Genomic DNA, 24686 nt, shown 5'->3' on the forward strand with positions numbered 1-24686 from the left:
AGGAGAGAACTGAGTCGTTCTGAATAATGGAATGAATTGTATTGAATTAACTTGCCCTGATTGTTTTGTTTGCATCATTTCCAATATTAAAGTTTATTTAACAGTCATGTACACCCAAGGGACCAAGTTCCCATTTAATTATACCAGCACAGTTCCATTATCTTAATTTGGTGAAAGAATTTGACCTTGGGTTCCTGCTGTTACCCTAATCTTCCTAATTCTTCTGGATGTGGACTGCTGAGCCTCTGTGCACATTCAGTTCTCTGGAAAGTGATAAAAACAGGCTCTCTTTTAAGCACTTAAAATAGAATTGCAATGGGCACTCAAAACATTCCCTCCAGATTCATGGAGGATTGTAAACAATAGTACTGAAGCTTTAGGAAGTTGGGATCAATTTTCTTGTTCATTGTCTGATGGCTGTACCTGAAATATTACCAAAAAGTCCTATCTCCTCAGCATCTGCTCTTAACAAGTTTCCAATCAGGCAAAAGGCAAAAAATCAGATTCTCTCTGTAAAAGATTCAGTCTTCCCAGATTTCCAGGTGAATTTTTTCAAATTCAAAGTATTCAGAAAGTTTGGCTGAGGATGTATTGAAACATATTAACAGTGGAAACCAAAGCAAAGGGATTTCTCAGCCTGTTCAGGGCCTACCTCAACTGAAAGCAATCAGTTAACTTTAAAAAAAATGACATTTGCTCCCCAGTTACTGTGATCCTGTCAGCTAAGCCATTTCTAGCAATTGTGGATTTGTGCTGCTGTTGAGTTCAGGCCATTCAGTTTGCTGACATTTTTTCCTTTAGGCTGAATGTAAATCTTTAATTGGATAACAATAAAATGTGTCATCATAGTGGGGAAGATTTTATTGATGACTTTTTTTCTTCTTGTAAATATTTCAATTTGTGTAACTGTGTCTTTCAATATTTCAATGTGTTTCAATACAATATTTCAATGTGTGTCTCTTGCTGCCCATCACATGCCATAATCTGCTGTCAGATGCAGAAGAACCAGTGCCCTTTTTTAGCTCAGGAGTGTAACAGTGCCCTGTTTTCCCTTCCAGGCTGTGTGCAGACAGTGGCAATTATAGGGCCAATATTTGGCTTTCTCCTGGGATCCCTGTGTGCCAAACTTTACGTTGACATTGGCTTTGTGGACCTGGGTAAGTTCAGAACACTCAGGCTTAAAAAACCCAGTCAGGGTTTTTAAATAAAGGCTCCAAAATTCCTATTTTTGGCCAAGAAGTCTGGTTATCTGCTAGGCATGAGGGGCTAGCAGGGGTAGAGTGGGCACTCTGTGAAATGAAAAGGATACAGCAGTGTAGGGCTCCATGCAGAATAGGCTGGCAAGGAGGATGGGGGTAGAGGAAGAAGGAGCTCTGACTCTTCCTCAGTCCCAGCAGATCTGCAGCAGGAGCCTCCAAGAGATGCTTGCTAAGGAGGCTCTGGGGAGACCATGGGAGCCAGGAGGAAACAGGACTGAGGCTCAGGATCCTGCATGTGCCTTTTTAATATTTGTTGCCTAGAAAAGTGGTTTGACAGGGGGCACCAAATCTCCTGATTGCTCTTCTTCTGAGAAAACAATAATTTTAAACAAATCAGGAGGAAAACAGGTTTTTGTCTGGGATTTTGTGCAGAACAGCCTGGCTGGGAGCAGGTGAGTGGCCACCTGGACTGCCCCAAGTGCTGCTGCTTGCAGCATCTCTGGGGACGTGCAAGTGGCACAGCAGTGTCAGGGCCAGCAATCAGTGAGTCCTCAGCATGTCCCCACAGCTGCTCCTGTAAAGCACCCAGTGACACAGAGCACAGCCAAACCTGGATGGAAAAACCACCCTGCAAACCCTCCTTCCTTAGCAGCAGCACATATCCTCCAGATGTGTTTATTTGATATAGGGTTCTCCTCGAGCCATGTCTCATAAGCTCTTGGAGATCTGTATCACACCTGAGGTAGCTCAGCCACCTCAGATGGCATAAAATCAGCAGGATGGCTTCTGTGGCAGTGTTGGAAACAGAAAAGTTTTAATAAGAGGCAAAATAACAAAGCTTTTTACAGAGAAAAACCAAGCCAGGACAAGAGGCTCTTGCCCCCTGTAAAACACCTTACAAAAGCCATTAGCTCCTTTGTTCTCTTATTTTTCTAGTAAATTGCTTAGGCAGAACTTTTTGGCTCCTGTCCAACTGGCTATCCTTAATTTTGAGGTGACTGCCAGGTCCTATGAGATGTCTTGTTACCTAATGGAGGAGAGAAACTTCTGGGCTTTTTTTCCTTTTTTAGGAGACAAAGGACAGTTTTGTCACTCCATAAACAGGATGCACATCCCTGCATTTATTTGTTTCTCCTTTTCCCCTTTCTGCAGACACTGTCACCATCAGCCCCAAGGACGCGCAGTGGGTGGGGGCGTGGTGGCTGGGCTACCTGATAGCTGGGCTGATCAGCATCCTGGCTGGCATCCCCTTCTGGTTCCTGCCCAGGCACCTCCCCAGGCCCCAGGGCAGGAAGGACTCCAGCACCTCCTCTGAGCACTCCAGGTTCATCACTGAGGACAGCAAGGACCAAGGCACATCCTCCTGGCAGCAGGCGAAGCTTGCAGAGATGGCAAAAGGCAAATCACTTGAGTTTTCTTCCTGATTGTTCAGATTTTCTCTCAGGGGCTTTTAGACTTAAAATTTTAGACTTACTGAGTCCCCATTTTAATGGTCTCAGAATTCTGGTTTTCCCCTTTCACTGTCCAACTCCATAGTACACACAAAAAGATCACTTCAGTGTTCCCTGGACTTGCTATTGCATGCGAAATGGCTGAGATTTGTAAAATTATAACAGTGGCCCAGCACATATAAAGTTCTGCAAAAATGTTTTATTCACATGTAGTGACTGTTGCAGAAGTGGTGCTCAAAAAAAACCCCAACCCTTGATTTTTGCTAATTATTTTTTTCCTGCATTAGGAAAACATTTTCAATATCTGATCAGAATATAGATGGGCACAGAGCAGCTACAGTATTAGAGGAGGCTGTCTGGATTTAGACAGAAGCTGGTTTGCACAATTGCATTTCCTTGGCCTTGCTTTGCCAAAAGCATTTTCCCTCAGAACTGGAATCTGCAGCTCAGTATTTCTGTGTTTACTGTCAGCTGTGCTGAGCGCTCATTGCCCCAAATTAAGCTAAACAGTGCTGTGGCTGTTGAGGACACATAGAAACTAAATCCTTCCTGGTTTATGGTGGAAAGAAGGTATTTAAAACAAGATCTCTTTTCTGGGGAATTGATGCTTAGTGTTTTGCTCCACTGTTCCTCCCTCCAGAAATGAGGGAACTGTTAAGAGCAACAGGGAACTTCACAGATTCCCTCTGAAATGTTTTCCAGTTTTGGGTTTTTTGGAAGGGGCACACATGTTACAAAGCATTATTCCAGCAGTAATTCTCTCTCTGGCCTGATTGTTATTTCTGCTGTTTTGTCTTGCAGACTTCTTGCCATCCCTGAAGAACCTCTTTGGGAATCCAGTTTACATTCTGTATTTGTGTGCAAGTATTATTCAGTTCAATTCTTTGATTGGCATGGTGACATATAAGCCAAAGTATATTGAACAACAGTATGGGCAGACATCTTCCAAAACTAACTTTGTCATAGGTAATGCTATAGCTGCTTCTTGATATCTTTAATATGGACATTTTAAGAGCAGCATATACATATAGGAAAAATTGTGGTTTTCTAAGGTTTGTTAATTTCTTCTCCTTCCTTGTCTTACTTTAAGTAATAGCTCATAGAAGGTAAGTTATTTCATTTCTGCTTCAGCACCAATTAACTCTGACTTTATCTATGCAAGACTTACTGTAAAAGTTTACATGATTTGGTATCTTAATTCCCACCGGAAATCTGAAAAGTCCTTCCCCTTCCTTTCCCTTCCCCTTTCCATCTACATCATTTGTACATACCTAATGTATGTACAATACAAGAAAATAACTGAGAAATAATTTTAAAACAGTTCACATAAATTTATCATCAGACAGATCTGCTGCCTTGGTGGCTTCCCATTTCTTTCAACAAAACAAAGATCAGTTCAATGAGTGCTGTGGGTGACTCTCTGCAGAGATTGTAGTTAAATAAAAGGGAAAAAAGTCATATCCCAAGCTGCCCCTTACAGCACAAGAGACAGAAGCTGCTTCAGCCTTTGGGTACAGAAATCAACATTTTTATAGCTGACTTCATGAGGGTGGACTGGACTGCCCAGCTGCTGAAGCTGCATGTGGGGTTCAGCTCCAGAGGTCCAGGGCTTCAATAGCATTAGCAGCAAAGAGGTTTACATCTCCCCAGCCCAGAGGGAGCTGCCTTGTTCCAGAGCAGCATTAGTTGCGCAGCAACAGAGGTCTATATGTGCAGAAAAGCTGATATGATCCATTGTGCTATGTTAATTCCATTCAAGATAGAAGCTGGAATTTCCTGGCACCAAACTCCTCAAAGCAAGGAGAAATCTTCAAGTACAGTTGATGGCCAAAGAAAGTCCAGAAAACAATCCCTACATTCAGTGCAGTACTTCTCATTGTATTTAAAGATTTTCTGGAGCTAAGCTTTCAGGTATGTGCAAAGTGAGTGCGGATTAGGAACCATTTGATTTCTCTGAGCACTGGGACTATATCCAGCAGGGAGTGTGTGATGGCTTGGTTAGGGGAGGATCCTGCTCAGTGGCTGTCCCTGCAATAAGGTGATTTTTCTTCCTCCTTTTCTTTTCTCTCCAAATCCACCCTTCCTAAGGAGCCTGAGGGCTGACTCAGACTCACAGTGCTTATTTCTTTTTCAAACATCTTTTACTCTTTCTTCTTCTTTTTTTTTTTTTAAACAACAGTTGCTATCAAACTCTCTGATAGATACCAAAATTTTCAGAGCAATTTGAAGCACTAAAAAAAAAATATTTAAAGGCAGGTCTTGCTCTGGCTTTCATAATATTAGAAAGAACTAAATTTGTCCTCTAGGAATCAGCAGATTACTCCAGAGACAGACTAATTGTGAAAAAAAACCACCTAGCTTAAGGAATTGGAAGAGCATTACCTAAACTTTATCCATAATCTCTCTGTCAAAGAACCAGCAAAGAAGCATGTCCTTGGGAGGAAATTTCTCAAAGCTGTCCCCAGCACCTTTGTAAGACTCCAAGGATCAGTCTAAGTCTGGACAAAATAAAATGTCCTGACTGAAGATCTTTTATAAGATCCTTCATCCTATTGCTGCAGTTGTTTTTGTGCTGACAAGGTTAGCCCATCGAGCTGGGGTTTTCGTTAATACAGAATTTTCTGTTTGATTTCAGGTCTTATTAACATTCCTGCTGTGGCCTTTGGCATATTCTCTGGAGGACTGATCATGAAGAGATTTGGAGTCGGTGTTGTGGGGGCTGCAAAGCTTTCCCTGGGATCATCTTTCTTTGGTTACCTTTTGCTGCTCTCCTTGTTTGCCATGGGCTGTGGGAACTCAGAGGTGGCTGGACTGACTGTGTCCTACCATGGGTATGCTGGCAGGGCAGAAAGGGCCACTGCAAACCCAATTCCTTCCTCACTTTGTTTCACAAAGTAGATCTTGTTGAAAAGAGAGTGACTGACCTGAATGTGCTTCCCAGAAATTTGATTCAAATCAATGGAAACCACTCCATACCAGTGGGTGTTGTGTCATGACCCTCTCATGATTGTGGCATAAACCAGTGGGGTTTATGTCACAAGTGCAGATTATTTTTCTGATTACTTTTTAATTATTATTGCCATGGGACCCATCCTATTAGCCCAGTGATTCCTGGCAATGTGAGTAGCTCAGTAGGGGGGAAGAGATTCAATTAATTGTTTCTTGCCTTTGTGTGCCACTGAACAATGAATGGCATTTGATAGCCTTTGAACTCAAAACTGAAGGATTCATGGATTAACCATGAGGCACACCTGAGGCTAACATTTTACCCATGCTATTACTCTGTAAAACTAACGTTTTGGGAGGAGTTTCCAGCACTGGCTCACAGCAGCTCCACTGGTGTCTGATGACTGAATTTGACAGAGAGCTGTCGTGCAACGTATCAGACACTCAGTTTGGATGAATCCCATTCTGATCAGTTTCTTTCTAACTTCTACAGAGACCATTTCCCATGAGTAGCTCACTCCCTTCTGTGCCACTTGCCCAGTTGTGTTAAAGCTGCACAACCAAAACCTTAGAAAATCTGCGAAAATGCACAAATATAAATTGGTAGCTGTCCCTCTTAATAAAGTACATACTGTCTCACAGCAGGTGGTGAGATGGTGTGAAAACCTTTGGATAACAGAGAAATGAGGATTTACACTGCTGTGTGGTGTGAAGAGACAACATTTAATGGCCTACAGAGGGAAGGGGTGGCCAGGTGCTCCTGGCAGAGAGCATCACCCCACAGGTGATCGTGGTTTGCTCTGCTGGGCAGCTCCTCTGCAGCTCCTCTTTTATTCCACAGAGCTGAAGCAGTGAGTGACCACGAGCAAGCCCTGTTTTCAGAGTGCAACTCAGGCTGCTCCTGTTCCAGGAGCGACTGGGACCCCATCTGTGGGGAGAATGGGGTCACCTACGTGTCCCCCTGCCTGGCTGGCTGCCGCGCGTCCAACGGCACCGGGAAAAACACCGTAAGGAAACCCTGCATTGCTGTGTGAGATGGGACAGTGATATCTGATAAAAGGTGGGAGATAATCCTTCATTTCCATGTGAGGCAGGGTCATTCTTTCTGATACAAGGTGTGAGAAAATCCTTCATTTCTGTGTGAGATGGGGTCTTTATATCTCATACAGGGTGTGAGGCAACCCTTCATTTCCATGTGAAGCAGGATCTTTATTTCTGATACAGGGTGTAAGACAATCCATAATTTCTGTGTGAGGTGACCTTTCTTTCTGATACAAGGCACTGGGAAAAATGCCATAAAATTCTTTATTTCCATGTGAGGTGGGATCATTCTTTCTGGTACAACCAGGTCTGTCAAAGTGGATTTAAACTGAGCACGGCACATCCTCTTCAGCCCTGAACCCCTCAGGGTTTTTAGCAATTTGGCACCCACATTTAAAATTTTTTTCACTTTGCTGTTTCCAGCAGAAATCACAAGCAGAAAATGTAGCAGGCTTTTTCTTTTTTTTGAGCTTTTGGCTACCAAGACTGTTGGGAAAAACCCTAAAAACTAGATTCATCAACAGTAGATACTTTATAATTTTCTCCATCATTATATAAGCCTTTTCCTTTCATAAAATATTTCCCACTTTGGACTTAACATTTCAGCCATCCAGAATGTGCAATTCCTAAACATCCAATTCCCCATCATTTAGGTTTTCATAGACTTTTGCCTGCTCTCTTCCAGGTATTTTTTAACTGCAGCTGCGTGGGAACCTTTGAATCTTCACAGAGCTCCTCAGCTGTGGTGGGACCGTGTCAAAAAGGAAACGAGTGCCCCAAAATGTTCCTGTATTTCCTAGTAATATCAGTTATCACTTCATACACTTTGTCAGTAGGTGGCACACCTGGATACATACTGCTCCTAAGGTAAGGAATAATTCCTGCTGGCATTGCCAAATGTTTTCAAAGTGTTTTGACACATGACTGGTACTCCCTCCCCTCCTGGCATTCCTGGTATCAGGAAATGTTTTGCAGCTATGCAAGATAGCATATTCCATATAATTGTGCCTCCTAGATTTTTCTCCTTGTTTTAACAATTGTTTTAGCACAAGATTTTATTTTCCTATTTCCTAATCACAGATTTATTGAATGCTTGTCCCAGTGCATATTTAAGTGCTGGAACTATTTGTCCATCACTGTAAGCTTTGAGGCTAATTTTAGCAAGTGCAGAAAGCAGTTAATACTACAAGTGCTTAATCTGGATTTTTGTCAGCTACTTGCAATGTTTGGATTCCCAGTCCTGCTCTGCTCTGTTTTGGAAACCTTTCTTTCTCAGTTCCTTTTTCCAAATTATTTCCAGATGGGCACATTCTACTTCTCAAACAAAACAAGAGTAAATCCAGTCTAACTAATCTTTGGTATTATAGCTGTGTTTTCATGCTCCCAATTTCTCCTTGGTTTTGAATTCAATTTTCTGGACCAGGCCCTGTCTCATTGCTGGTATCTTTATAGTCCATGGACAATGCCAGTGTTAGAGCTGGCTGAATGTAGGCTGTATGGAAAAACCTAAAAAAAGAAATGTGATTTCAGCTAGGGTTCCATCACAGTCCTTAAACCAGAATAAATATTCACACAGAGACTTTCAGAAATGGCTGATGTGAGGATCCTTCTCCACTGCCCTGCACAAATCCTGCCAGTGAGGTGTGCACAAGCTGCACAGCTCTCCTCACACATCTTTTCTTTCAGGGTTACCCCTGAGTGCTGCAAAACCTCACAGCATCTCTCTCTCCTCGAGGGCTCTCTCCAAGAACAATCACACTGTAATCCATTTTAGACCATTTTTACTGAAGCTCCTGCACAACTGAGCTGTCCCCGTGCCAGGATGAGGATGATTCATTGTGGTGGTGTTCACAGGGGTTCCAGGACAAGGGAAGAGATGAGAATCTTGACTCCATGTTTCAGAAGGCTGATTTATTATTTTATTATATATATTATATTAAAAGAGAATGATATATTAAAACTACACTAAAGAAAGTTTTAAAAGACATCAGAAGGCTAGCAAAGAAAAGAACGGAATGATAATAAAATCTTGTGACTGACCAGAGTCCCAACACAGCTGGACCTGTGATTGGTCATCAGGTAGAAACAACTCACATGGACCAAATAAAATGCACCTGTTGCATTCCACAGCAGCAGATAATTGTTTTTCTTTTCCTCTGAGGCCTCTCAGCTTCTCAGGAGAAAAAATCCTAGCAAAGGATTTTTCAGAAAATATGTCTGTGACAATTCATGAGTGTAGGGCTTGCAGCAAAGCCTTCAGGGTTTGTGCCAGATTGGTCTCTGTGGTTGCTTCTGACACACTGGATAAATGTGGGCATAGAGCTATGCAGGGGTGCAGTTCCCCTTTCCCTCTACATCAAATCTTCCTTCTATCCATAAGGTATCTGGTGGAAAATGTGCAGATCTGGAACCACACAGGGCCTCAAAACTGTGGTAGCCATGCTCAACCTCCTGCTTTCTTCTTGTCCCCACTGCATAAAAAATGGAGTGTTTGGGAGATGTTCATAACCAAGCACATGCAAGCTCAAATCACACAGAGCTGCTGCCCTTCTCAGCCCTAAGAACCTGCTCTTGGCGATCTTACTGCTTAATCAATTCAGTCAGAAAAGCTTAGAAAGGTTTTCAGTTACAATACTAAACCACATTGTTATATGAAATCAGAAAAACAGTTTTATTGGTTCTGCTCCAATGCTTTTATTGCTGTTGAAAATCATTTTACTTTGAGAGACATTTAAGAGAAACTGAGAAGTTATGTGTTTTCCTGCTGGATTGGAGGGATCCACCTTTGATATGCAGCTAAATAAAACATGTTTCAGTAAGTTCAATCCTTTTTTTATTTTTTTTTTCCTGCACTGCAAATGGCCTTTGGGCACAACTCCACTTTAAGCTCATGCTTACTTTTGTCTTTTTTGAAATCCATCACTGACTGACTTTCTCCAAAAATCTGGCTGAATTTAAAGTGTGCTTCTGTTACCAGAAGGAAAATAAATTTTCCTTGACACAAATAGTCCCAAGGTCAAGTTATAGGCTTCATTATGTATTTTTTTCCAATGATCACTTTTAGAAATTATTCAGCATTCAGTCATATCTGTTAAGATTCCAGCACTTAAGCAAGCTGATGTTTTCAGATGAGCAGCTATCACTGCACCTGCCATGGAGGACAAATACAGCCAAATCCCTAAAAGCTGTAAGATTTAGTGACATTTACTTTGATGGTTTGCACACTAAAGTCATTGAAATGTGCTTACAGCTGGTGACCAAGTCATTTCTGAAATGTCATTTTGGTGGTATTAGTGTGATTACAGCAGCCAGGGAACTTGGGTAAGTCCTGAGGTTTTTGGGAAAAAAGCCCTGCAGTTCAGATCGCTGTTGTTCAAGCACCAGCTATTAATAGCAAGGGATTAGGCAGTGAAAAGGAAGTCTCAGATCTCCCTAAGAGGTCTGGCTATCACTCAGCATCACAAAGAGCTCCTGCTTCCTTGCAAAGACAATACAAAAGAAAACCAATTTTTTTTCATCTGAAAGAGAATATTTTTTGCAGGATATAAATCCTGTGAAACACATATCAAATATCTAGTTATTGCTTTTATTTTCCACTTTTTGCGTTCTATGCCCTCATATTTGTTCAGGAGGACTCTGGGCTGAGGAGGGTCTGTGTAGCAGGTGTCTAGCAGGGGAGCAAGACACTGTTCTTCCAGCTCAAAATCATTTCACAGCCATGCCCTCACAGATGGCACTTCTTGTATAAGCCACAATCAAGAGATAGTGTGATGATAATGCATGGAAAAACCTAAATAAAGGGCAGGGCATTAGAGAAGAAAGTGTTGAAAACTACCACTGGTGAGGAACAATAGAGTTCATTCTGAAATGCCTTTATTATTTTTTAAAAAATATTCCAAATTACATTATTTTTTGAAGGAGCAGAGGCCACCCTGGTTCAGAGACTGTACCTCCAGAGTGCTATGTTCATCCACGGTGACAAATTGAATTTCAGCCCAGATAATTTTTTATTATTTGAATATTTATTTAAAGATATTTATTATTGAAGAGAATGACTGTGACAGAAGTTCTATTAATCACCATATTGATATATGTGTTACCTCACATACCAAAAATGTCCTTGTTTGACCATGTGACTGGCACTACCCACTTGCCAAAATCAAACACATGCCCAGATTTGTGCTGGATTAGGCACGGTAATAGTCAGTGTGGTAGGTGATGGAGGAGCAGCAGGTTTGAGCAGCAGAGGTGATTCCTGCAAATCTGAGAGGCTCCACACACACCCTGCTGACAGCAGGCTGGGAAAGGCAGCTGATCCCTGCCCAGCCTCAGGGAGCCAGGATGAGGATCCAGGGCTGGAGCCGGGCTCATCTGGAGCCAGGAGAGCTGGATGTGTGTGTGGGACTCACCCTGCAATCCCAGCAGGGTCCAAATGCAAATGGTCTGCTCTGACAGAGAATGGCCTGGAGGATTTGCCTTTACAGGAGGTGTGATCCTGATCTAGGTAGGGTGCAAGGAAAAGTGAGTGCCTGAATACCTTGTACTAGCCTGGGACTTGATCCTGAATTTCAGGGAGTGTCAACTGAATAAAACCATCCAATGGATGGGTGATTTACATTAGCAATTTTCTTGTCCTGTGTTAGTAACACCCCTAAGTGCTGATATCATCTGAAAATCCACAACCATCTTAAAATGTGTTGTTGAATACAGATGTTCAGAATTCCTAGGTGCTGTTCTGCTTTTATCACCCTTTTTACATATTTCTCCAGTTTGCTCAAAGTCCATGATATTAAGGAGAAAAAGGTCACATTTCTTTCCTTTCCTTTCTTTCTATTTGTGTTCTAATTATATACACCTGATGCTTTATTTCTAGGTAAAACCTCTTTTATTATTATTATTTTCAGATGCATTAAACCCCACTTGAAATCATTTGCACTTGGCATCTATACCCTGGCAATAAGAGTACTTGGTAAGTCCATTTGTACTCCTGAGTTGGTTTTAATTCACTCTTCATTAATAATTTCTCTTAGAATTGAGCTTTGATTGTTGTAAAGAACAATGTCTATCTGCAAATAGATGTCATATGATTTTTAAAAAAAACTTGGAAAAAGGAAATTGCTTTGTACTTCATAAATCACATAATTATATCCTAGGCATAATTTAAATACACAAGGCCAATATTTATAGAGATGTGATCCTGTAGGCTATGAAGCTAACATCAAAATTTCGTCTTGTCCCTTACTCAGCAACAAGTGTAAAAGAACAGCTGTGGCTGAGAATTTGTGATTGCTTTTCAGGCATGTAGTCACTAGTTTCTAAGGGAATTAATGTGACTGACTACAGCTGTGCCTGGGGTTCACTGCAGTCTTGTGGCAGAGCCACCTGAAATCAAGAGTAACATGAGATTCCAACAGACTGGCAAATCTAAAATCCTCTAGGTCTTCATGAAAAAAGAATCAGCAAGAAGCAAGCACCCAATTTACATGAGCAGAGTTAGATGAACTGAAAATTATATCAAAGCAAGCTGTTGGCTTCTTTCTTACACCTTTGCAGGCCAGGATTTTCTCTGCAGGCTTACATTCTCCTCCAGCACCCCAGGTGACACAGTGCAGGATGTCCCCATCAGCACATGTAAAAAGGCTTTTCCTTTCCATCAGCCCCAAGAACTGCAGTAGGTTTGCCCCTGCCACAGTGGGATCTCAAGATGCTTGGGGGATCCCTGCAGCCCCACTGCAGGCTCCAAACCCGCTGTCTCTGTCCCTTCTCATCCCCACCCTACACCCAGGCTGAACAGGCTCCGTTGCTCTCAAGAAAGGAGAATTATCTCCTACTTTTTTCCCCCAGAGATGTCCTGCAGGGTGAGGAAACCAAGCTGTGGCCAGTACTCCTTCCAGGGACTTCCAGAGGCTTTTTGATGTTTTGTCATGTTTTCCTGGCTTCCCGCAGGGAGGAAAGGGGTGGTGTGTGCCTGGGCAGCACAAGGCACGTCTTCCCCAGGCAGCGTGCAAGTGTCCTTGCTGCTGGAATGCATTATTGAATGTTGTGTGTGAACCTGCCTCTAGATCGAAACTGATCACCCTGGACAGTAAATTTCTCACCTCTGTTTGTTTGCTCAATACACCCAGCGGGGATTCCAGCCCCAGTGTATTTTGGAGTAGCCATAGACACCGCTTGCCTGAAATGGGGCAGCAAAAGATGTGGGGGAAGAGGAGCGTGCAGACTCTATGACTCCAGTGCACTCAGGTAATGCTCTTCTCCATTCCTTCCTTATCTTTGGTTCTTAAAGTACATCTACACCTGGCACTGGTAGCAGAATTTCTGTTGGAAAATTTGAGTGAAAGATTTGAAACTAAATGGAAAACTCTGACTAACAATATTAACAATAATGCTCATATTTCACTCTTGATTCAATCTCTTTTTGGATGGGAGGGGTGGACCCATCTTGTTTCAGTATCAGCTGTAAATAATTGTCTTTTAATAATTCACAAAAAAAAAAAAAGTTGTGTTGAAACCTCAATTTTATGCTAAAGCTTCCCTCAGCTTTCAATATATCTGCTGTCATACTGTGTGTGTGTGTAAATAAGATACTAAACCTAATTTTTCTCCATGTTGGAGCTGGATCAAAAAATGGAAGGCAAAGGTGCCACAAAATATGCTTGGTTTATCTAGAGGCTTAAGTACAGAGTTGTCTTTATTAATTTATTGCTAGAGGACAGTAATTGTCTGAACTGCATTTGTGAAAGGCTTCTCCAGAAATGAAGAATGGAATAACAGTGGTAAGAGGAAAATGGGAGAACAGTTTGTCCCTTCTCCCACCACAAGGAAAATAAACATGAGAGAAGGGTACATCTTGTCTTGAAAACTTGAAGGAAAGAGCAAAATCTCAGCTGGGACTCTTTTTGCTAATAAAACATTATGATGTTATTGTTGCTGCTGTTGTTGCTGTCATTATGCCTGCAAAGCAAAAATGCCATCAAATGGTCTTGTCACCACTGGTACTGTTTATATATTAAAAAATAGAGTAACTGCCCTAAAAATATTAGTGCTATTCTTACTGAGGCGCATTGGGGTGGAGGTCAGGCAATGCCTGAGATGCTTTTTTGAGCCCAGAGCACTCTGTACCTGACCTGGGTGAGCTGACAAACTCCCCTCCCCAGGGCCATCCCCTTGACTGCAGTGTCCTTACTCAGCCTTACCTGATGAAAAGATGAATGTGTCCTTGCTGCCTTCTGGTCCTGTGTTGGCTCTGATCAATCATTTCTCTCTCAGGTATGTGTACCTGGGGCTGACTTTGGTCTTGGGCATGGTGTCCATTTTCTTCAGTGTTGCTGTCCTTTGCGTTCTCCGAAAAAAGTCATCTCCACAAGATGAGACCCTCTCAGCCAACGGGGAGAGAGGCGCCTGTGGGACAAAGAGCAGAAAAGACAGTTTTGTCAATAGTGACCAGTTAATTCAGTCAACTTACTGGCCAGAAAAGGAGACCAGGCTTTAGGAAAACTGAGATCTCCACCGTGCTTTTACCCAGTGAGTGGTGTTCCAGGCAAAAATCCATCATCAGTGAAGCAGTATCTTAGTAGCCGCCCTGAAAATGTTCACCCTCTTCCAATTTTCACTGTGAACCCCAAAAGCAAAGACCACCAATATTTGTTAGCACGTGAACAGTTCTGAAAACACTGCTCACCCTTTTTTTCAGCTGAGTGAGGGGATTTCCTATGGCTGGGGAGGTGCATTGTGCCCTCTCCCAGACCCCGTTTCTGTGGCTGCCCCTCAGCTCCCTCCCTCCTCAGGAGGCTGCCAGAGCTGCTGCTGCCCCTCGGTGTCCCTGGGTGTGAGGGGCAGTGGGGAGGCTGCCCTGCAGCTCCTCTGCCATGGCTCCAGCCAAGGGCGGCGCAAAACCTGACTTGGCCACCTGGAAGGTGCAGGGATCCTGGGTACGGAGCCCATCCTGGCCAGCAGCAAGGCACGGGGCAGCAGGAAGGTTTGCTGGGAGGAAAAATCAGCCACAGGCTCTGGGCACCTCCTGGGTTCCATCCATAACACCTGGGATGTCAGTGTTGTGGGTAGGAATCTGTTTTCCAGTAGCTTTTGTTGCAGCGCAACCATCAGCAATAGAAGTTGTCCTTACAAAGAGGCCACAAGAGTACCATCCAAAGGAAACTGGGATGAAAATAGAGCTTTTTTTAGATCTCCAGCAGTTTCTTGCTACTTGCTAGTACTCAGTGTACTAAATAATTCCATGCACTTTATGATGTAATAACAAAATTATGCAAGATACGTATGATTTATACTTTAAAAAGCTATGACAAGACAGCTTGGGAAAAATAAAATTAAATTTAATTCAAAGACCAGGTGACTTGGGGCTTTTCCTTTTAATTTGTCATGTTTTCTAGCTGAAACTAAGACATTTTTGTGCTTTGTCAATATTTGATATTAATTATATTTGGGGTGGGGAGTGCAAAGGATAGCTGTTTAATGTGAAAAAAATCTCAGGAAAGCTTGAACTGGAAGAGGTGATGGTGGGTCCATAGGGATATCCTTTAAAGCAACCAGAATTTTTGAGCACATGGTGAAAGGTAGGCTTCATCCTTCACAATATTGGCAAAACAAACTCATATCCCATCATTTTTGTCCCAGCAGTGACTGTAGGTACCCTGCTGCCTCTCCAGTGGGGTGCATGAGGAGGGGCACTGCATAAGAGTGGGATTCACTGGGATTTATCAATGACCAGTGATCAGTGATCAATGTCTGTCCTGTGCCAGCAGGGGCCTACCTAATCCACTCAATAGCAGGACCAAGAAGGATGGTGCTTAAGCACCAAAAATCTGCAGAAGGTTAGGTTTTAAACCCATTTCTGGGGAAAATGCATTTGTCAGAGGAAGAGCCAATGCCACCCAGATTGGCCACATGGGTCAGTGTTTGACAGTGGCCTGGAATTTGGAGAGCCAGACTCCTGTCCCAGATCTGGGACTCACCTGTCCCAGGTGAGTGTCAGAGGCTGTGGGCACTGAGGTCCTGCACATCTGTGCCTGTTCACACTGGGCTCAATACCACTGGATATTGAACTAAACAAACATAATTAAAATAGGCTGAAGGTTTATCAATATGGGACTAGGCAAGAGTTGTGGTCGGGATGAACCACAAAGATTGGTGTTCCTATCTCAGGTGTCATTCATATTACATCATCATAAAAACAGCAAAAAATGTCAAACTGCATCAGCACCCAGGAGTAAAACCAATGCTGGGAGCCTCCCACAGCCTCCCAAGGAGGGCACTTCCCATAGAAATGAGCTGTCACATCCCATGAGAGAAAGGAGGAACCCAGCTTAGTGCACACTGGGATAAAAAAGGAGACATATCTGCATTTTGATATGTTGTATGATGTTTGATGTTGTATGAGTGTCAAAGCAATGGGGACAATTCCTGCTTTGTGGATCAGTCCTGGTGAGGACACTGCCACCCACCAACTATGAAGCTTTCACAGGGCCAGGAAAATTCACTGATTTCACCTGGGAGAGAGAAAATCTTCTTCTCAGGAGCTGGGAGAGTGCTGTGTTGTGGATTCAGTAGGAGAATGACGTTGATAACACACTGATGTTTTGGTTGTGGAATTGTGTTTACCCCAAGTCAAGGACTTTCCAGCTTCCCATTCTCTGCCAGTGAGAAAGAAGCTGCACAAGACCTGGGAGGGAGCATGGCCAGGGCAGCTGGCCCAGACTAGCCAAAGGGAAATTCCCTTCCCTGGAATGCCATTTCCAGGATATCAACTGGAGGGAATTGGCCAGGAGGAACCAGTGGTTGTTAAGGAACAGACTGGATATCAGTCACCAACCATATCAGGCATCAAAATTTGTCTTTCTCAGGCTTTGTTTCTCTTTCTTTTTTTTTTCTCCCTTTTCATTGCAATTATTATTATTATTCTATTTTATTTTATTCTAATTATTAATTTTTTCTTGACCCATGGGGTTTACCTTTCTCTTTTTTCAATTTTTTTCAATTTTTTTCAATTCTCCTCCTCTGTGGGAGCAGGGTAAGCAAGCAGCTGCATGGTATTTAATTTTGTTGGCTGGAGCTAAATCACATCAGGCAAATAAAGAAATTAAGATAAATAAACTTATCCTACTCTAGTTCAGAAAGAAACAAGGACAGAAAAAATCATCTTCATGGGTTATCTCCTATGGCTATATATTAAGCCTGTAGTTGGTGAATAATTCTTTAAAATACAGGCTTTCCTTCCATAACCCATTTTCTTTCCACATAAGAATACCAGAAAATAGCTTGTTTCAGTAACTCTTATTTGCACTATATTTTGAAAATGTTCATTTTTCTCCTCCCTTTCTTCAGCTATGATAATCCTGTAAATTAGCGAGCTGATAGAAACCATTCCCACTTTGAACTATTTTCAAGCCTGCTGCTTTATTTTAGTGCTTCAAGTAGTAACATGAATGCCTAGATGAGTGTCTGACCATAGATGCACATTCTGGACTTGTTATAATACTTGAAAAAAATATCTCAGCACTATTTGGATCTGTGACCATCTTCCTACCAGAATTCTTCATCTTAAACTGTGTCTGCAACTTGGTGCTGTCTCACCAAGGTCAACAAACCTGGATATTTTCTTTTTAGAGTTAGAGACACCAAATCACAGCCAAGAGACTGCAAGGAAGCAAACATCTTTCAGAGGTGAGACTGTTAAAAGAGTTAGCTGAGGGCATTTCCCAATCTTTGCTATCAGCCTCAGAGGCCAGAGTGGGGCTCACCCCCTTGGTAAGAAGCTCTGTGCGCCATGTAAAGGTGGGATATTATAGAAAAGTCCCCATTGTTCACATGCAGAATGAGGCTGGGCTAAGCAGGCCATGCCACATAATAAAACCCATGAGCCAAAGGCACATTTCTTCTGCTACCTCCAGCAAAAAATACAACTCTCAAATGAAATTACATGTCTTAGTTATAGGCACATCATTTTTAACCGTGTCAGGAGGGAATCTTCAAGAACTTCTAACAGATAAAAAGGCAAAAAGGTGAGATCAGAAGACTGGGGGAACAATGCATCTTATATGGATATATATATAAAATATATGAAATATAGCTAATATAGCTATATTAAGTATAGATAATATATAAAATATAGCTATGAAACTCATGCCATGCCTGCATCAGAGGGAATTACCAAAAACCAGAGAGCAAGGGGTGTGGATATCTCAAAAACAGTAAACAGGCTGAATAATTATAGATTGCCTCCTTGAAATGCTTAAAATAATGAGGAAGATTGATACATGAAAGCAGTATTGCAATATTTTGAATTACCAGCACAATTGGTATAATCTGAGAGAAAACACTGGCAGCACCACTTTGGCTGATGATGACACAACATGCAGCTTAATTCTGAAAAATATTAAAAGTTACTAAAAATTCTAGAAGCTCTGAAGTGTATAGACTGGCAAGCAGCTAGGTTGCAGGAGTATTTTAAAATCATTTTCACATAGATAAGCACTATTAATAATTATTAATAATCTACCCCAAAGGCTGTTGCCTAGAGGGATCATAGATCTGGTTGTCTTTTTTTGTGCCCTGGAGCATCACTAAGCAGGTGCTGCATGAGGCAGCTCCTCATCCAGTGCTAATCAACCTCCAGAAGGCAAAAAGTCCATAATTGCTGTAAAAAACATGAGGGGCAATTTAAATGCGGGGCCCTTTAATGGTGATGTGAAGTGCTCATTAAAAGGACCTTATTTAAGCAACATGTGGCTAATATCAGCAGGTTAGTTAACCAACAGCTCATCCCAGATTATTGCAGTTCATTGAATTTTGAAGAGAGTAAATAAGGAAAGGATTTAGTGGGCAGCACATGGAGCACATTCTCACAGCTGGATGGTGACCAGGCAGGAAGCTTTCTCTCCTTTCTCTCATGGCTGTTGAGCATGGTAAGTTTGAAAGGCTGTTGTGCACAACCAGAGCCCTCTTGTTGATCCTGTGATGTTGGCACTTCTAAAATAAGATGTGGGAAAACACAAACTTGTTTAAGTAAAAACCAACCCTTGATAAGATTATACAGTCAGCAACAATCTGTTTATTTAACTGTGCAGACAGACTGTTTTTCAGTGTCTGGAAATCAAGCAGGATAGAACTGTAATAGAATTTTTTTTTTTTTTTTTTTTTTACTAGAACAGTCTATGGGATGTTTCTGACATCGGATAGATTTTTCTGGAAAAAAAATCAAGACTCACCCATTCTTGTAAAAGATCTGCTCTAGTGTAAGGAGACAGATGAGCAGTTTATGGGAGTGGTTTTGTATATAATATCAGGTATTTAATTAATTATGTGAGCCATATTAATTTTTTCAGTCCTGTTAGCTCAGTTAATGTCCCAGACCTTGTGAAGGCATTGGGGGGCTTTCCCTGGGGTTTCACCTGAAGTCAGATGAGTTTTGTTTCTGCTGTTCTGTGATGCTGCTCACATTTGGATGGGTTACTAAAAAGGTCTAAGCACTCTCACCTGTCAGTGATTTACACTTAATTAATTCTATGTCTGTAGTAACAACTCCAGTCCAAGCTGCAGGTTAAGGCTGAATGCACAGAGAAGCTGTACAACCAGCATTAATATCTACCCTTTGTATTTTAAATTTAAAAAAAAAGAGAAAAAAAAATCATTAAAACAGCACATCATGGTCTACTTTTCCCCAGACAGATGCATGAGGTAAATCAATGAGAAAATGATTGAGTCCTTTTGAACAGCAAATGCTCCACTGAGCAGTGGAAGGATAAATTCCCAGACGCTGCCTAAGATGGAGACCACAGATCAGCTGTTTTTCTCACTTGTTAGCTCAACAGAACCACACAGAAACTAGACACTGGGACAGGAGCGCCAAAGAACCTTTTTCTGTTGTGGAAAAGTCTATTTTCACCCTCTGAGGATTCCTGTAGTAGCTTAACTACAGGAGTATTTGCTTACACTTGCTGTACACCGTCCCTTTTATTTAGTTTGTTAACAAAGAGTTAAATTTTAAAATACATCGATTTTCTGTATCTGGGGATTAGCACCCTGAGAATAAGAAGGGCTCTGATCAAAGCTGCCTGCTCCAGCTGGCCCCTGCCTGGGAGCAGCTCCCGCTGCTGCCCCTGCCAAGGGTGCCCTGGCAGCTGCTCCTGGTGGGATCTGCTGCCACCCTCTGCCTGGAGGAGTCTGCAGCCCGATAAAGGTGACTAAAGGTGGCTTAAAGGTGCTAAAAGTGACTCACTGTGGCTTTTGTAAGGACTGCTTTTAACCCTCAGCAGGAATCAGAAATTACTGATAGCTCAGTGTTCTTATTAAGGGGATTTTTTACTGTCATAATCCTTTTTATTTATATTGTTCCTGCAAGTGTGAGTAATATAGTGGGGGGTCTGGGATGGAAAAAGGGATACATCTCCTTTTTTGGGTGTAAGACCATAGTCTGATTTTACTTTGGTAGTTTCCCATTCTGGCAGTTTGAGTCAACAATTCTTGGTTCAAGAGGTCAGCTTTGATTTCTGCTTCCACACACAGTTTGGACAGCAGCAGTTTGAAGATAGAAAAATTCTTCTCAGCCATACTGAAAGCAAAGTATAAAAGATATTTTAATGCTGGAAAGATGTAAATTAATGGTGTATACAGGGCTAGGAAAAATAGGGAGAAACTGATTTGTACTCACTTGTCAGAATGATGAAAACAAGGAAATGTTCTTTATCATATAAAGGAAACAAACAATATTGAAAAAGAAAGTAGCATCTTTTTCTACAGGTTCTACTGCTCCAAAGTAAGAGAGTAATTTTTGCTCCATCCCTTTCCAGATGTTTAGGATTAAAAGGCCAAAAACCCACGTGGGTAGGTCTGCTAATACATCTGAAGACAACCTGAAAATGCAACCTTGGGAATGCAAAGCTTCACCAAAAAACTTTGTAAAACAGGGAATACATGCTTGTCTTGGGACTAGAAGTGGGTAATTGGTGTTTTATGCCACAGCAGGACATGAAGGATCACTAACTCTAAAAAAAAGATGTCCATGAATTTCCATCTCTTGCGTGTATTTAATGCTCAATAACGCTCTGACTGTGAGGACAACTCTTTTGGAAAAATTACAGTGATGGCAATGTTGGTTGTGTTGGGTTTTTATACATTCAGACTTAAATATAATGGATACAATCATAACCTACACCATGGATTTTCTCTGCACTGTTGAATGAAATGTTCACGTTATTGATCACTTAGTCATGGAAAACTATAAATTGTTCTGCACAAAAAGTTACAGCCAAAATGAATCAATAAAATAGCAGCAGAGGTTTATGGAAGATTATAGAGCAAGTTAACCTTGAAGCCACTATAGGACACAATGGACTGGTGATTTGGAGCAGTCAGCATGGATTTATCAAGGGTACATCGAGGTCTGACTGAGCTGGTTGATTCCTGTGAGGAAATCACACTGGGGATGTGGTGAGAGTGCTGGCAGGGAAGGGGCAGGAGCTACCAGAAATTGAATATTTTGGTGTAACCTCCAGGCAGACACCTGCCTCAAGAGTAACTTACCTTTTAAGTACAATTACTCTCAGGAATCAGGCAGAAGGCACAGCAGGGGCACAACCAAATAAACCTGTCTGGGTTTCCTTGGACTACGGCTGTAAGTGATAAAGGGCTGCTCCAAAGTACACAGAACCCTAATAAATGTTCATATTTCACCTGCCTTTGCTGCTAATAGCAATAAACAATAAATATGAACGGTCTTCTAAGCATGAGTGATTATTGAACATCGTATTTATTCCATATATCCAAGGCATTACATTTTCTCTTCCTGCAAGTTCTTAGTTGGCTCTAGCAGATCTGAACTGAATGGATTTTAGCCATAGACAGTGAAAATAAACCTTCGTAACAAAATGCATTAGAAGTAGGAATATTTCTAAAGTTGGGACATCATATTTTTAAACCCCAGGAAGGTGTGAACCATTATTATATAGACAATTTCAGGGAAGAAAAAAATAAAAGATGCTTCACAAGAGTTTACAAATGGAACACCCTTGCACATCTTCATCCTAATTAACTTTTGACCTCTGTGGACAAACATGGATTTTGGGACCTTTAACAGAGGGCAGAACTGGGAGGAGACAAGATTAAAACATTGGTTTGAGTTGGAAGTTAATGATTCTTCTGCCATGTACCAGCAGAGCTTTGCTTAAGGAGAGAATTCTCAGACTTTTGAGCATTTGTGTGGTAGCATAACTGCTGTTGTTGTGGATGCAGAACCTAGGTAGGAACCTCTTCAATATTCTTTCTGTTACGGAACCTCTTCGATACTCTTTCTGTCTGTCTTTAAAATGTTCTTGTTAGTGTTTGCAGCTATCAAACAGGACCTGTGTGGTTTCCAGTAGCATTTGCTGTAATTGGCAGCAGCAGAACCACTCCTGGTGGAAGTTTCAGTGCTTTATTGGTGGCATCCTGCACTGTGTGTGTCTGAGCTGTCAGCATGGTGTGTCTTGAGCAATGAGCATTGGGGTCTGCACTCATATCAGTCTGATACTCATTTTTCATGTTAGCTGAACTTCAAATGTCTTGCTATGGGTGTATTTAAAGATCAGACAGTTGGATTAGCACTGCAGTTAGTGTAAATCATTGCAATTCCATAAATTACTGGAGGAAATGTGGCTCTTGATTTGTGATTTGCTCTTGTGATGGGTGATGTCACAGTCCCTGGAAGTGCAACTGTGGTAACAATCAGCCCAAAGACTTAGAGTGCCTTTGATGCCTTCTAAAAAGTCCTCAAATATCACTATATTTCACTTTTGTAAGACTCTACAAAACCTGCAGCAAACCATTGTCTTGACCTTTGTAAACTTATTACCTGTTATTCATGTGGAGGTTTTTTTTAGTTTATGTTCTTATTCAATTACAATTTTAGTTTATGTTCTTATTCTTATTACAATTTGATTGCAATGAGGGGGTATAAAACAAGGCTGATTTTCTTTTCTTTTAAATCAAATAAGGAACAGAACTACTAGAGTTAGGCTGTGGCTCCTATCAGATCATGTCCCCTGGAGAACTGAAAAGATCTGTCCTTTGCAGGGCTGCCTGCACTCCCTCTGCAGTTGAGCTGCAATTGCTGCATGATTTCCCATGGTGTCCTGGAAGCTGCCAGCTCCCAGCAGCACAAACAATGCACACTGGTTGTTAGCTGGGAGCCTTGCTTTCCTCCCACCCAAAGTGGTTCTCAGAAGAGGCTGTACTGAGCATAAAATCAAGTGAATTTGTCAGATGTTCCAAAAAGTGAACTGAGTGTTAAATTTCATCTGTTTGTACTGCTTGGAACTTTTTAGTGGATTTTTAATTTTTTCCCTTGGTTTTTGGGAAGAGGTTTGTTTTCTTCCCCTAGGGAGAAAGATGGGTTAATTTATGTTTAGGCTGATTGACTACCTAAACAATACCAATTATTTACCTGCCTAATCCTATCTTTCTGCAAATGCAACTCTCTCATATCACCATTACAAAAGAGTAGCCTGTGCAGGCCAAGAATGGTAGTTTTAGAGAACTCATATTAGTGAAAAGGCACATTTGGTGCAGAAAGCTTCCTACTTTTGCTTTCATACTTCATATTTTTAACCAGACCTTTGATTTATTAAACATGGGAAAAAATGCTAATGAAAAAAATCTAAAATAACAACTTTATTAATACTTAAAATTATCAGGCTCAGTAGCTACTGTATGCTGTCGTCGATTGTCAATTGACCTTTTATCTTTTTTTTTTACTAATGTTCTTGTGGCCTGGAATTTCCCCAGTCTTCAACTCCTCCATCTTCAGCTGATATCTGTGTAGGTCAGGGTCATCTGAGGGTGGGAGAACATACTGTCACCAGATTCTAAGTTACATTGTACCTTTAAACTCTAAAAAAAAATCCTGCAATGATTTTATCCCCAGCATATTATTGTGGTCATCAATGTATCATAATTTCAAGGAGAAGTTTGTATCTTCAGGCTACACAAAGACAGGTGAATTTCAGAGGAGCAGCTGCTCAGAAGTATTTGTGTACAAGCTTTTCCTAAGCACCAGGAATTTTATTTCGTAACATTTTTGTTCATAGCAGTGCAGTCTTGGAGAAATACTTTCTCTACTTCTTGTTCCTCTCTGTCTGAGTAGCCAAGAGGAAGGAGAAGCCAATTTTTTTGTCCTGGTACATGTGCTGACCCAGCCTCATAGCACAGCCACAAAAGAGTTTGGGAAGTAGATATTAGCAGTGGGAAAGCAGATGGAAGTTTTCCAGCATTGGAAAAGTTCATCCAACTTTTTTCAGCTGCATTCAAGCATATAAAACCTCTCTTTGTGTGATTTGTTTCCCCTCTCTCTCTCTTTTTTGCTGTTTTCTCAAATGAGGAGAGTATTGTGAAAGGTGAAACAAATCAGATCATGCGAGCCGTGATTTCTGGGTTTGATTTGAGGGCATTAATTGCAATACTCTTATCTGCAGATCTGAACATGGCATGTTTCGAGTGACCCATTTTTTTTCTGAGGGTTTTTCTGAGGCTCTGCGGTGGCTTCTGGATCGTCCTTGAGAAATCTGTTCTGATTGTAGTGGGAGTTGCACAAACAGGCAAGTGTTTTCATTCTTTAAATAAACTTTGCAAACAGATATATAGGCTTCCTTTACAGCTTTTCTCTCAAGTTTCCTTTTGTAGTTGTTCATCTCTCAGATACAGAGTTTTAAAAAGCTGAGGAAAAAAATAGATTAAGTATGGAACTATCCATTGCAATAAACCAAAATAAAACTTAATAACCAAACAAGGCTTTCAGCACTAAAACATTATGATGTGTCAAAGGATATACCATTGTCTATGGCTACAGGAAGCTCCTGGGGGAACTGGAGCAGTTCTGCTGATCATTTCAAGCATTTGGTCATATAGACAGCACTCTGCAAACAGAAAGAGATCAGGGATACCCTGCATATTATTGCAAGAAAAAAAAAAATAAGTGATATCCTAACAGAAGGTCAGCTAGGTGAAATAATAAACTCTTTTGTCACTAAGAATTGTTTCCAACAAGCCAGTGTAAAGGAAT

General features: G+C 41.4%; 1 protein-coding gene across 3 annotated transcripts in view; it reads left to right on the forward strand.

Moving 5' to 3' along the window:
- SLCO1C1 (solute carrier organic anion transporter family member 1C1) overlaps positions 1–24222 on the forward strand; it is a 29714-nt gene extending 5492 nt beyond the window's left edge. For 2 of the 3 annotated variants that reach the window (XM_063155684.1, XM_063155682.1), the window contains exons 6-14: positions 1059–1157; positions 2352–2597; positions 3452–3616; positions 5286–5481; positions 6438–6603; positions 7323–7504; positions 11542–11606; positions 12763–12880; positions 13907–14948. In XM_063155684.1, coding sequence (XP_063011754.1) covers positions 1059–1157; positions 2352–2597; positions 3452–3616; positions 5286–5481; positions 6438–6603; positions 7323–7504; positions 11542–11606; positions 12763–12880; positions 13907–14129 — 1460 coding nt within the window. In that variant the 3' untranslated portion in view covers positions 14130–14948. Of the gene's footprint in view, positions 1–1058; positions 1158–2351; positions 2598–3451; positions 3617–5285; positions 5482–6437; positions 6604–7322; positions 7505–11541; positions 11607–12762; positions 12881–13906; positions 14949–24099 lie in introns of those variants that run through there. The other variant, XM_063155683.1, reaches the window with a different exon arrangement.
- Positions 24223–24686: the final 464 nt, after the last annotated feature.

Source organism: Melospiza melodia, chromosome 4, assembly GCF_035770615.1.
Source record: "Melospiza melodia melodia isolate bMelMel2 chromosome 4, bMelMel2.pri, whole genome shotgun sequence".
Lineage (NCBI taxonomy): Eukaryota > Metazoa > Chordata > Aves > Passeriformes > Passerellidae > Melospiza > Melospiza melodia.